Source organism: Fundulus heteroclitus, chromosome 9, assembly GCF_011125445.2.
Source record: "Fundulus heteroclitus isolate FHET01 chromosome 9, MU-UCD_Fhet_4.1, whole genome shotgun sequence".
Lineage (NCBI taxonomy): Eukaryota > Metazoa > Chordata > Actinopteri > Cyprinodontiformes > Fundulidae > Fundulus > Fundulus heteroclitus.
The window spans coordinates 23,731,995-23,745,368 of NC_046369.1; the positions used below are offsets into that span (position 1 = coordinate 23,731,995).

Consider the following 13,374-nt stretch of genomic DNA (forward strand, 5'->3'; position numbering starts at 1 on the left):
TGAGTGTAAAAATGCGCTATAGGAGTTAAGAAGATTTGGAAAATGTCCATATCAGGACACAGAATTCACAGGTTGGCCAAGATATGAATTTGATCTCTAAATTGTAGTGAAATTTAAAGCCGCATAAACACTTCACTTAAGACTTTTTTTTGTCCAAAGTACAAGGAAACAAGTGTCTGTGTAATTCAGAAGAGAAAGAGATGTGACGTTGGGGAAATTCTGTGGAAATGCTTCGCTGGGAGGAAGCTTCCAGGAAACCTGGACGGGATCAGAGGAGGGTATAAAAACAGGCTCCTCATCAGATGAAGCTCTGAATCATATCAGGAGAATCAAAAGACTCTGGAAGCTCTTCAGCCATCACACCTAAAACTGTAAGTTCAGTGGATATCTTTTCTTTTTGGGTATGATTAGGTTGCTATTAGATAGTTTGGCATTGTTTTATCCTAATGCACGTTTTGATTTATTTCAACAGAAATTCATCTTTGGATCATTTCAGAAGAGTGGATATAAAGATGTCTGCCTCATCACTGCAGTTGGTCTTTTTTTGTTCAAGTATGTAAATATAATTTAAACAAAAATCTTACTAAGATTAGGGCTGGGCGATAAATTGATTTAATCGATTAATTCAAATTTACAATTCTTTAAGATTTCATTTTTGGAAAATCTGGATTTTATTTTGCCAATACACTCATTAGGTTTCCATGAAGAGAACAGCATGTGATGCTGAGTATATGTTTAGGCAAATGTATTGTCAAAATATTGAAACTTTTTTTTACCATAATATGAGGTACTTCACAAACTTAGTTTGAAGTTCACAAGTGCAGTGAAGCCTGTTCTTAGCTCAATGTGTAATACCACTAGGAGCAAATGTTTTGTTATATTTTCATTGTTTATAATGGCACGGCTACCATCTTGTTTTACAAGCATGTTTCACAGCTTGCACTTTGAATCCAGGTCAACTCCCTGACAAAATGCTTGACATAAAAAGCAAGGTTTTAAAATAATTTCTTTAATTTCTTTTTATGAAACAAAAAGGAGGAAAAAATCGATTAATCGGATTTGGTATGATAAAATCGGATATTTAATTTTTAATCCATATCGCCCAGCCCTAACTAAGATAAAATTTTTTACCTTTTGTAAATACAGTTTTAATGCATTCCTTCTGACCCCACAGTCTAACACGTATCTCTGTTCTCTGTGTCAGTGCTGTGCCTGTGGACTAGTGTAGAGGGCTGGTCTTACCACTACTCAGACGAGGTGATGGACTGGGAATCTGCTAGACAATGGTGCAGGACAAATTACACAGACATGGTGGCAAATCAGAACCAAGAGGAGATTGAGCACCTGAAAAGCTCACTGCCGAAGAAAAGTGGCCACTACTGGATTGGGATCTGTAAAGTTAATGACGTCTGGACTTGGGTTGGGACCAACAAGCCACTGACAGCAGAGGCAAGCAACTGGGCAACAAATGAACCAAATAATGGCCAGCAACAATCGGGAGAAGCCGAGGATTGTGTTGAGATGTACATCCAGAGGGAAAAAGAGGAAGGAAAATGGAACGATGAGGCTTGCACAAAACACAAGACTGCCTTGTGCTACACAGGTGAGAACTCATTTTGTTTTCTCTAGTTTTGGTGATATCATGAAATCATCCTTAAAACTTAGAATTTTGAGAATTAAAAAAGTATTTACATTTTTAACAGCTGCCTGTAAAACTGACTCATGCCTCCATGGTGAATGCGTGGAGACCATCAACAGCCACGTGTGTAAATGCAATCCAGGTTTTTATGGAAATAGGTGTGAGCAAGGTGAGAAGATGTACTTTATTGTTTCTATTTTTAGAAATTGGGTTCTATATGATGGAGCTTGATTTTAATAATCAAGCTCCATCATATATCAAAGCTCTGATTACCCCATATGCTCCTATTTTCTGACAAATCTTATAATGGCTTAGGTTATCCTGAACTATCTCTGTAGTAATGCTGCTATAGGCTTAGGCTGCTGGAGGACATCAAGATCCATGTTTCTCATGCTGCTGAGTTCTCCTACTGTTCTACAATTTGCATTGTGTGTTGTTATTTCAACTCTGTCTTTGTCTCTTTTTTGCCTCTGTCTTTTTTCTCTTTATAGTTGGTACACCTGGTCTGGTGTTCTGTTATTTGTGACACCATCCAGGAGCTGCAAATCTTCTGCCATTAGCCTATGACATAGAACGCATTCCTGGATCAATGGGTGCTTCTGTGCTTTTTGTGTCTCTTGTCTGTCTTCTCTAACCCCCAGTCGGTCGAGGCAGTTCACCCATAGCTTGATTCTGTTGGAGGTTTTTCCCTCCTATTAAAGGGGAGTTTTTCTCTCTACTGTCGCTTCATGCATGCTCTGTATGAGGGACTGCTGAAAAGCCATAGACAATGCAGACAACTGTCCCTGTGGCTCTACGCTCTTTCAGGAGGAGTGAATGCTGCTTGTCAAGACTTGATGCAATCTACTGGGTTTCCTTAGATAGGAAACATTTTGACCAAACTGTCTGGATGATTTGATTTAATTGGACTTTGAAAAGTGCCTTGAGATGACATGTGCTGTGAATTTCCGCTATATAAATAAACTGAGTTGAATTAAACTGAATGTTGATTCTTGAAGCATATGACATCTACATTTATTATGCTCTTCTTGCAGTTGTACAATGTAACAAAGAGGAAGTGATCAGACCCCAAAAAGGAGGTTTAGATTGCACTCATGAGTACAGGAACTTCTCCTATGACTCTTTGTGCCACTATTCCTGTAAGGAAGGATATAAGCTAAGTGTGTCTGAACCTCAAAGATGTCTTGCAACAGGGAACTGGTCAATGCAGTCTCCCATATGTGAATGTAATTTGAACTGTAATGGAAAGCTGAAATTACTCAGGTATATGCTTCTTTTTAACAAATAAAAGGTTCTAATTGTCCAATGATTTTCTGTGGTTTAAAAACTTAAATGTAGATTTGATGTGGTGATTCAACTAATACTAATGCCTTCAATACCTACTGAAAATCTCTTTTTGACATGATTTTCTGCTCTCTGTGATCCAGCGGTTCAGTGCCCCTCCCTCCAGAATCCAGACAATGGTTATATTACCTGTGCAGACGATGCAAACCTGAGCTTTAGCTACGGAAAGTCCTGCAGCTTCCGATGTGTCCCTGGCTATCGGCTGGTGGGACCGAGCACGCTCACATGCACAGCAGCAGCTGAATGGAGTGAGCAGGCGCCACACTGTGAAGGTGAGACACATAAAAGCTGCACAACTTTAAGAAAAATTTAACCCAATCTTGAACAAAATACATTTCAAAACTATTTTTAATATTTTTTTTCTTTATGACAGCTATCACTTGCCAGAACCCTGGAACAGGAGATCACCTTATCCTTCAGTGCAGCAAATCATTGCAATCCAACTCCACCTGCAACTTCAGCTGTGAACCAGGCTATAAGCTGCAGGGAGAGCAAAGCATTCAGTGTTTAGAAGATGGAAAGTGGAGCGATGCCAAGCCTTCCTGCAAAGGTATGGATGGCTTATCTTATACACAACATAAGCCATGTCTTAATCGTATATTACATTTACCTTGCATGGTTTCATAGCTTCACTTATGTTAAAACTATGTTGCCTTTTTTGTCACTAAGGGATGGGATTTTATTAAAAAGCTTGTTTTAATTTCATTGGTTTCATCTTGCAGCTGTCCGGTGTTCTGCTCTTAAGGATCCAGGCAATGGTTTCATTACTTGTGAAGACATGAGGTTCAGCTATTCCAAGTCCTGCAGCTTTAAATGCGCTCCTGGCTATCGATTGGTGGGACCGAGCACGCTGACATGCACAGCAGCAGCCGAATGGAGTGAGCAGGCGCCACACTGTGAAGGTGAGAGATGAATTTGGGAATGTACACCTTCTTTAGAATTCTGTCACCTTCTATGCATCAAAGAAGACTTTTCACTAAACATACATTTTATATCCTCCTGCATTAGCCATCACCTGTCAGAATCCAGTTGAGGGAGCTAACATGACTGCAAACTGCAGCAAACCTCTAACTGACCTGCGTCCCAGCTCCACCTGCAGCTTCAGTTGTGAACCAGGCTTTGAGCTGCTGGGGGCAAACACCACTACTTGCAGTCAAGATGGACATTGGAGTGAGGCCACACCTACCTGCAGCGGTATGAATAAAAACATCGACCTGCATGCAGATTTGAGATTTGTTGCTTCAATGGTAAAATCTTTAAATATATTCTAATGGGAGAAGAATTTGTGGTTTAAAACACACAACCGAGTTGAAATTAGATCAGATAATTTACTTTTCATTATGTTTCCACAGCTTCTTCAGCTTCTTCCACTGACATTGCCACTGGTTTGGTAGCAGTGGGCACTGTCTCAGCATCTGTTGCCGCTCTAATTATGCGGCTTCGGAAAAAAAGGAGGCAGAGGAAATTGGTGTTGAACAGGTAAATTTTGGCATTTATATCTCAAGACAGCCATCACCTGCCTCGATTATTAAAGTCTTGTCGCTCTGACCCCTGTCACCATGAAGGGCTTAAAGAGGACCCTCCTAAAGTACATCAAAAACGGCATTCCTGCTGGCCGGGACAATCTGAGTTTGCCAAAGGAGAACCAACCTAAAGCGGATGCCGTCTCTTTAGCACCAACACCTATGTAAGAATGCTGTTTGTGGACTTTACTTAAAGGAGCAAAAAGCGAAATTTCATAATTTAAGATAGAAAGAACAAAGAAATAGATTTGTGAAGAACTAAAGGCATATTTTAAGTTGGACTATGGTATAACATCACACACCACCTCTCTGTGTTGTTCTCCAATCTCTTGTTTACATAGCCGGGCCGGTCTCACACGCACGTACATGCACATGAAGAGTTGCCACTCAGTCAAGACTTACCTACTCCCCTCCCATAAAATGCCACCGCCAGGCACAAAATGGCGGAGAGCACACCCATCGGATCAAAATCTTCTCTTCCTAACAGCATTATAAAGTTATGAGCTAGTTACTACTTCATTCTCTGAAAGGAGATGCTGTTCTGCTGCGTATTTGTCCTTTGCAAATAGGATTATACGAGCTGATGGGTGAGAAGGGGAAATGGGTGCTGGAGTAAGGTAGAGAGAGAGTCGTGGCTTGATACACTATTGGTTTGGCCTACAGACAGTGCTCAAGCTCTACCTAGTGGTGAAATATCGCTTACCGCTCCATTAAGTAGAAACTTTGGTTATTTACAGGTCCATCTCAAAATATTAGCATATTGTGATAAAGTTTGTTATTTTCCATAATGTAAAGATAAAACTTGAACATTGATACATTTTAGATTCATTGCGCAATGAATGAAATATTTCAGGTCTTTTATTGTCTTAATACGGATGATTTTGGGATACAGCTCATAAAAACCCAAAATTCCCATCCCACAAAATTAGCATATTTCATCCGACCAATAAAAGAAAAGTGTTAATACAGAAAAAGTCGACCTTCAAATAATTATGTACAGTTATGCACTCAATACTTGGTCGGGAATCCTTTTGCAGAAATGACTGCTTCAGTGCGGCGTGGCATGGAGGCAATCAGCCTGTGGCACTGCTTAGGTGTTATGGAGGCCCAGGATGCTTCAATAGCGGCCTTTAGCTCATCCATGTTGGGTCTTGCGTCTCTCAACTTTCTCTTCACAATATCCCACATATTCTCTATGGGGTTCAGGTCAGGAGAGTTGGCAGGCCAATTGAGCACAGTGATACCATGGTCAGTAAACCATTTACCAGTGGTTTTGGCACTGTGAGCAGGTGCCAGGTCGTGCTGAAAAATTAAATCTTCATCTCCATAAAGCTTTTGAGCAGATGGAAGCATGAAGTGCTCCAAAATCTTCTGATAGCTAGCTGCATTGACCCTGCCCTTGATAAAAGACAGTGGACCAACACCAGCAGTTGACATGGCACCCCAGACCATCACTGACTTGGCACTGCACTTCCGGCATTTTGGCATTTCCTTCTCCCCAGTCTTCCTCCAGACTCTGGCACCTTGATTTCCAAATGACATGCAAAATTTGCTTTCATCTGAAAAAAGTACTTCGGACCACTAAGCAACAGTCCAGTGCTGCTTCTCTGTAGCCCAGGTCAGGCGCCTCTGCCGCTGTTTCTGGTTCAAAAGTGGCTTGACCTGGGTAATGCGGCACCTGTAGCCCATTTCCTGCACAAGCCTGTGCACGGTGGCTCTGGATGTTTCTACTCCAGACTCAGGCCACTGCTTCCCCAGGTACCCCAAGGTCTGGAGTCGGCCCTTCTCCACAATCTTCCTCAGGTCACCTCTTCTCGTTGTGCAGCGTTATCTGCCACACTTTTTCCTTCCCACAGATTTCCCACCGAGGTGCCTTGATACAGCACTCTGGGAACAGCCTATTCGTTCAGAAATATCTTTCTGTGTCATACCCTCTTGCTTGAGGATGGCCTTCTGGACAGCAGTCAGGTCAGCAGTCTTACCCATGATTGGGGTTTTGAGTGATGAACCAGGCTGGAAGTTTTAAAGGCCACAGGAATCTTTTGCAGGTGTTTAGAGTTAATTTGTTGATTCAGATGATTAGGTTCATAGCTCGTTTAGAGACCCTTTTCAAGATATGCTAATTTTGTGAGCCAACTTTTTACTTCTACTTCTTACATTTTCAAGCAATTATCTGTACTTTCTACTCATTACATTTTGAAAATTGTCTAATTACTTATATTTTATGTCGGTCTGTTTTAGTTCTGGCTTGTCAAAATTAAACAAAAACATACAAAAAAAAAAAAATTCAGATAAATAGCGCTACCCAAACAGAGCGATTTTGATTGTGGTTCGAGGCAGTACTGCCCCAAGTTGTTTGCCAAACACACAAACAAAAACTTAAGAAGAACAAAACGTAGAAGAAGAACATAAAATCTTTGAGATTATTTGTTATTTTCCTTTTTTTCTTAAATTTTTGATTAACAGCTAGGATTAATCATTCATTTTGACCACACCCTCTACTGTATGCAGACAACCATACTCCAGTAATTGTTATAAAAGGGCAATGCACTGATTTTCATGTCCAGTTTTGTTATCATGCATGTTGCCCTCATCAATTCCTGTAGCTACGCTTGAATGTTCATTTAAGTTCCAATAATAACAAGTAAAAGTTATTTATAATATGTCTATGAAGTTTAAGTTTTTGCACCAATACTTATTGGCAACCAGCCATCAGATTTTGTGCTCCATGAAAGCCATATAGATGTTCAGTATTGCACCTATATGGACATTTACTGTAATATATTTCCATTGTACTAAATGGTTTGTTTACAATGCACATATATGTTGGTGAAACAGACGATCCCAATTTCTTTGTATTTTTTTGCATCGGTACTTTTATAAATTCATTTGAGTTAAATGTTTGAGTTGATACAGAAATATTTTTAAAACCTAGTATCTATGCTTCTACTTGAGTAATTGGACATCCATGTAAATTTCACAGTTCTTTAACTTGAAGATTTCAAGTTCTGCTAATGAGAATTTGCAAGCTTTTTAACTTCTCCAGGAGTGTTTATCTGGTTCATTAATGTAATTGTGTGATGTTTTACATTGTTTTGTACATTGTCCCTCCCTATTCCCTGATTCACATCACCTGAAGCCATCAATTATAATCAATCTAGTTCCTCTGGTACTCTATTTAAACATGCCTCCCACAATCATTTTCCCCCCAGATTGTCTCTTTTCACTCCCTGCATTGTTCTCCTCAGTATCATTGTCGCTCAGCTTGATTATGCTGTGCTTGTGTTGCCTTCCCTTGTATGTTATTCTAGTAATTGTGTGTGCCGCTTGCTTCAGTGAGTTCTTGTAAGATTCTGTGACTCGCTCTGCCTTGTCTGGGAATCATCGGCTACTTTATCCGGTCACTCCCTGGACTGCCTCAGATTTAGGATTCTGCCTAGCACCTTGGATCATCAGCCATCACCAGCTTGTGCTGTTGTCACCTGCCTGTTTTTCCTGTAACCATCTCCAGTTTTACAATAAACCTTTTAAACTACAACAACCTGTTTGGCTTGAATATCAGATTATTTATTTTTTTGGGTGCTGCATTTGATACAGTTGATCACAATATTCTCCTACAAAGACTTGAGCATACTGTAGGGATTAAGGGAAAAGCATTAGGCTGGTTTAAATCTTATCTGTCGGACAGATTCCAGTTTGTTCATGTTAATAATAAATCTTCCTCAAACTCTAGGGTCACTTGTGGAGTACCACAAGGTTCAGTCCTTGGACCAATTCTATTTACTATATATATGCTTCCGATTGGCAAAATTATCAGACAGCATGGGATTAATTTCCACTGTTATGCTGATGACACTCAGCTATATTTATCCATAAATCCTGATGAATCCAATCAGTTACTTCGACTGCAGTCATGTCTTGTTGACATCAAAAGCTGGATGACTTTAAATTTCCTGCATTTAAATTCTGACAAGACAGAAGTTGTAATCTTTGGGCCAGAATCTTCAAAAAATAAAGTTCTTAATCAATCACTTAATCTGGATGGCATTAACTTGGCCTCTGGTAATAAAGTTAAAAATCTTGGTGTTGTTTTCGACCAAGACATGTCATTTAAATCTCATATTAAACAGGTTTCCAGAGTTTCCTTTTTTCACCTCCGGAATATCGCCAAAATTAGAAACATTCTGTCCAGGGGTGATGCTGAAAAACTAGTCCATGCATTTGTTACTTCAAGGCTGGACTATTGTAATTCTTTACTATCAGGAAGTCCACAAAATGCAGTTCAAAGTCTTCAGCTGATCCAAAATGCTGCGGCAAGAGTTCTGATGAAAATCAACAAGAGGGATCATATTTCTCCAATTTTAGCTTCCCTTCATTGGCTTCCTGTTAAATCAAGAATAGAATTTAAAATTCTCCTTCTAATGTATAAAGCTCTTAATAATCAAGCTCCATCATATATCAGAGCTCTGATTACCCCGTATGTTCCTAACAGAGCACTTCGCTCTCAGACTGCAGGTCTGCTGGTGGTTCCTAGAGTCTCTAAAAGTAGAATGGGAGGCAGATCCTTTAGCTATCAGGCTCCTCTCCTGTGGAACCAACTCCCAGTTTTGGTCCGTGAGGCAGACACCCTATCTATTTTTAAGACTAATCTTAAAACTTTCCTTTTTGACAAAGCTTATATTTAGAGTGGCTCATATTACCCTGAGCTATCTCTATAGTTGTGCTGTGATAGGCCTAGGCTGCTGGAGGACATCAGGATCTAATTTTCTCACTCTACTGATTTCTACTGTTCTTCAGTCTACTGTTCTTCAGTTTTGCATTGTATTACATTGAAATGACTGTTGTCATTTCAGCTTTTAACTTTTTGCTCTCTCTCTTTTTCTTCATAGTAGGTACACCTGGTCTGGCGTTCTGTTAACTGTGACATCATCCAGAGAAGACGGCTCACCCGCTACTACCATCTAATGTAGAACAGATTACTAGATCAATGTGTGCTTCTGTGCTTTTTTTGTCTCTCTTGTTGTGTCTCTGCTCTGTCTTCTGTAACCCCAGTCGGTCGAGGCAGATGACCGTTCATACTGAGCCCGGTTCTGCCGGAGGTTTTCCTTCCCGTTAATGGGGAGTTTTTCTTCCCACTGTCGCTTCATGCTTGCTCAGTATGAGGGATTGCAGCAAAGCCATGTACAATGCAGACGACTCTCCCTGTGGCTCTACGGTTCCCCAGGAGTGAATGCTGCTTGTCGGGACTTTGATGCAATCAACTGGTTTCCTTATATAGGAATTTTTTTTACCAATCTGTATAATCTGACCCAATCTGTATAATATGATTGAACTTGATTTTGTAAAGTGCCTTGAGATGACATGTTTCATGATTTGGCGATATATAAATAAATTGAATTGAATTGATTTGGTTCAGTCATTGCAATTTGCACACTTTTTAGCTTCTCAGGAGTGTTGTTTTGTACATTCAGCTAGAACATTTATTTCTTCGGTTAGTGTCTGTATGTTATGTGATTTGTGAGCCGATTTCACCAAATTTACTTCATGGTTACATAACAACAAAGACTCCTGATTCTTGTTTCATTTACAGTAACAACTAAAAAGCCTGGCTGGGCAGTGAACCGGTTACGAACCAGAGCAGCCCTGTGGAAACTTACGTTGTCCCAAATGACAACGTACCTGAGCTGCTCTGGGCCATCTACCTGATCTGGTGGAATGAGTGTGTTGTGTAGGGTGTCCAGGAATGTGATCAGATGGGCGGCGTTGTAGACTCATGACAATTTCAGAAATAGACATGGAGTGGTCACTATTGTGAAGCACAATCACTGTGATTACAATATTGAAATATTTATAATTTACTGTATACAGTGTTGAGAATATGCATCAGTTGTGGGACTCACTTGCACATAGTTACAGTATATTGCAATTCTTAGACTCTTTCTGAATTGCGTTCAAATGGCACCCTGTAGACCTGCTTCATCCTGAGATGATTCCTCTGACTCTGCCTCTGTTTCCAATGTTGGCATCCATTGCTCCAAAAAAAAACAAAAAACCGTGTGACGGGTGTTTGCTCACACTGACTCATCACCCTTGTGATGAGTCAGTGTGTGCATATTTTAATGGCTGTGTGTTCCTTGTGAAAACAGGATATTTCCGCATGAAACTTGTGCCAAAAGCAGAGTATTATGTGTAGTGTTTTGAGGAAAGTGTGTTTTAGAACTGCAATGTGAGTGTAAAGCAGGAATTGTGCTTGTAGTTCAGCAGAATTGTTTCAGGGGATTGGTGAATGAGTTATATGTTGTGGTCATTGTGTCTAAAGTACCACAATTTGTGTGTAAACAATTGAGAAAAACTGTGAGTATAAAAGGTACCAACACAAAGATACGACCATGTTCTTTTCCCATGCTGATCGATGACAGTCATCCTGTCCTGCTGACTCTACCCAGACCTCTGGGTCAACAGGAGTAGATGAATGGTACTGATGTTTGTCAGGAAGGAAAATGTTCTGATTAAGTTGTCTGTTTCAAAAATATCAGCATTCTAAAAAGTCAAAAGGAGTAAAAGTCAAAATTCACAGCAAATACTTTTACTTCTTTACATAACTCCACCAGACCCATGCCAATTCTCTAATGGGGCCCCTGACCCAAATTTAATTTGTCTCCACAACACCTCAGACATCTTTTTTATCATCCCTGTTTGATCCTATTACAGTTCTTTCACGAATGCTAAAACATATTTCTGGAAACCTCCTCCCATTTTCTCAAAAACCCAAATCCAAAAACCGAAACTACATTCACAAAACCACAGTTCTTTTTCATAATATTCACTCGGTGTCTCGCTATGGGATGCAGCCTCCTGCAGCCCTGATAGAAGCATTTATCTCAATCTGCCAATCCTGATTGGCCGGTGAAAGTGCTCGTCTTACGCCACGCCCAGTAGCCCCGACTACTAAAGCGTGCGCAGAACACGTCACTTCAATTCAAAACCTCTTCTCACCTCAGAGCTTATCTCACGTCGGAGCCTTTTGCTAGCTTAACTGCCCATAGACGGACCTTGCTAGCTTCCGTCGCCGGACGCTAGCACTGTGCTTCGATTTCTGCCCTGTCCGCTCACTCCAGACCGGACCGGTATCGTTTTTCTTTTTTTCCGTTCACTCCACGGCGGAATCCCTCTCGGCTCCCCTCCGCGGACGCTCGAGTCGGTCGAGCATTTGGCACACCAGCGAATTTCTCGACCCCACCACGCTAGCACACCAGCTAGCCACGATCCCTTTCCCTACCAGCACTCCAGCTCGTCGGAAAATGGCAACCGTGAAAAACCCTCACACCAGAGGAGACTACCGTCTTTGTGGTTGCGGGAACAAAATTTCGGGGAAGGACACCCACCCGGTGTGCAGTACCTGTCTGGGGGTCGACCACGCCAGGTCCGCCCTCGAAGTTCCCGGGTCCTGTGGGCACTGCAAAGTGTTCACGGTCAAGAGCCTCAGACGAAGACTAGCCCGCCAGGTTAGCATCTCGGACCGTGACCCATTCCTCCCCACCGCCGCCCACGAGGCAGCCGCGGAGGAGGACGAGGTCATGGCTGGGGAAGCCCCGGAGACTGGCTACGACTGGAGTACCCAGTGCGAGCAGCTCCGTGCCCCCCCGTTTCCCGAGGAAGACGTGCTGGATGTTAGCCCCATGGAGGAGGATGACGACGCCTCGTTCCTCATATCAGAGGACGAGGAAGAGGATGACATCTTCATGGCGCCAGTCCAGACTGAAAAGCCGAAGCTGCCGAGCCCTTCCACCAGGGAAGACAGGGGAGCGAGCTCACCAGCTCCCTCCCTCCATGTGGACCTGCTCGACGTGTGCAAACGCGCGGCAGAGAAACTGGAGATCCCCTGGCCGATTGCAATAGCGGAGCCCACCCGGTCCCGCTATGAAGGCAAACGGCTTCCCTTGGCGCGAAATGCGATGAAGCAGCTTCTTCCTGTCTTCCCCGAGTTGCTGACTGAGCTCTCCAAAACATGGACTAGCTGCCCGTACAGCAACAGGAGCCCCATTGCGGGCGCGGCATCCCTCGATTGCGAGGCGATGGACGCCCATGGCTTCTTCTCCATGCCTCCGGTGGAAGTCCCGGTAGCTGCGCATCTCTGCCCAGGCAGCGCGAGCCAGCTGTCCGCGGCTTCCACCAGGCGCCCGACGCTGCCAGCTAAGCCCGATCGTTTTCAGTCTGCGCTGACCGAAAGGGCGTACAAAGCAGCTGCCCTCTCGGCCAGAGCCCTCAACGCCCTCTCCATCCTCACCGCCTACCAAGCGGAGTTGTTTGGCGCGTCCGCTGAGGAGCAAGACCCGGATGCGTGGGAGGAAATGGCGGTCATCGCCGATTTGTCTCTCCGCATCCAACGTGTCTCGGTCCAGGCCACGGGAAAAGTGATGGCAACCCTCGTCGTCCAGGAGCGAGCGAGATGGCTCAGTCTCGCTAACCTGACCGACAGGGAGCGGGATGACATCCTGGATATGCCAATCGTCCCTGAAGGCATCTTCGGCTCCGCATTGGCCACAATGCAGCAGAGATGCGAGGCAAAAAAGAAGGACAACGAGGCCCTCAAGCTTTGTCTCCCTCGGAAAGCCCCAGCGCCTTCACCTCCGGTGCAGCGCAAAACCTTTGTGCAAGCTGCCTCCCAGCCGCCGCGTTTTAAAATACCGAGACGGCCACCACCACCTGGCCAGCCCCTCCCGATGAGGAAGGAGCGCGGAGCCGGCTGGCATGGGAAATCCGCCTCCCCGACCGCTGCGCCGCCGCTGCCCACAGCCGCCGCGACCTCGGTCCCCCGGGCGATGAAGAAAAAGAGAGCGGCCTGACAGCCGCCCGTTCCTCAGTTGG

The 13,374-nt window shown here is 43.2% G+C and overlaps 1 protein-coding gene across 1 annotated transcript; it reads left to right on the forward strand.

Annotated features, from left to right (window-relative positions):
- Window positions 1-329: 329 nt before the first annotated feature.
- On the forward strand, window positions 330-4,254 carry LOC105927826 (L-selectin-like). Its single transcript, XM_036141671.1, has 7 exons — window positions 330-371; window positions 473-552; window positions 1,205-1,603; window positions 1,704-1,808; window positions 3,067-3,151; window positions 3,782-3,885; window positions 3,992-4,254. Exons 2-7 carry the CDS (start codon window positions 513-515, stop codon window positions 4,252-4,254), a joined length of 996 nt encoding a protein of 331 aa, XP_035997564.1. The 5' UTR covers window positions 330-371; window positions 473-512.
- Window positions 4,255-13,374: the final 9,120 nt, after the last annotated feature.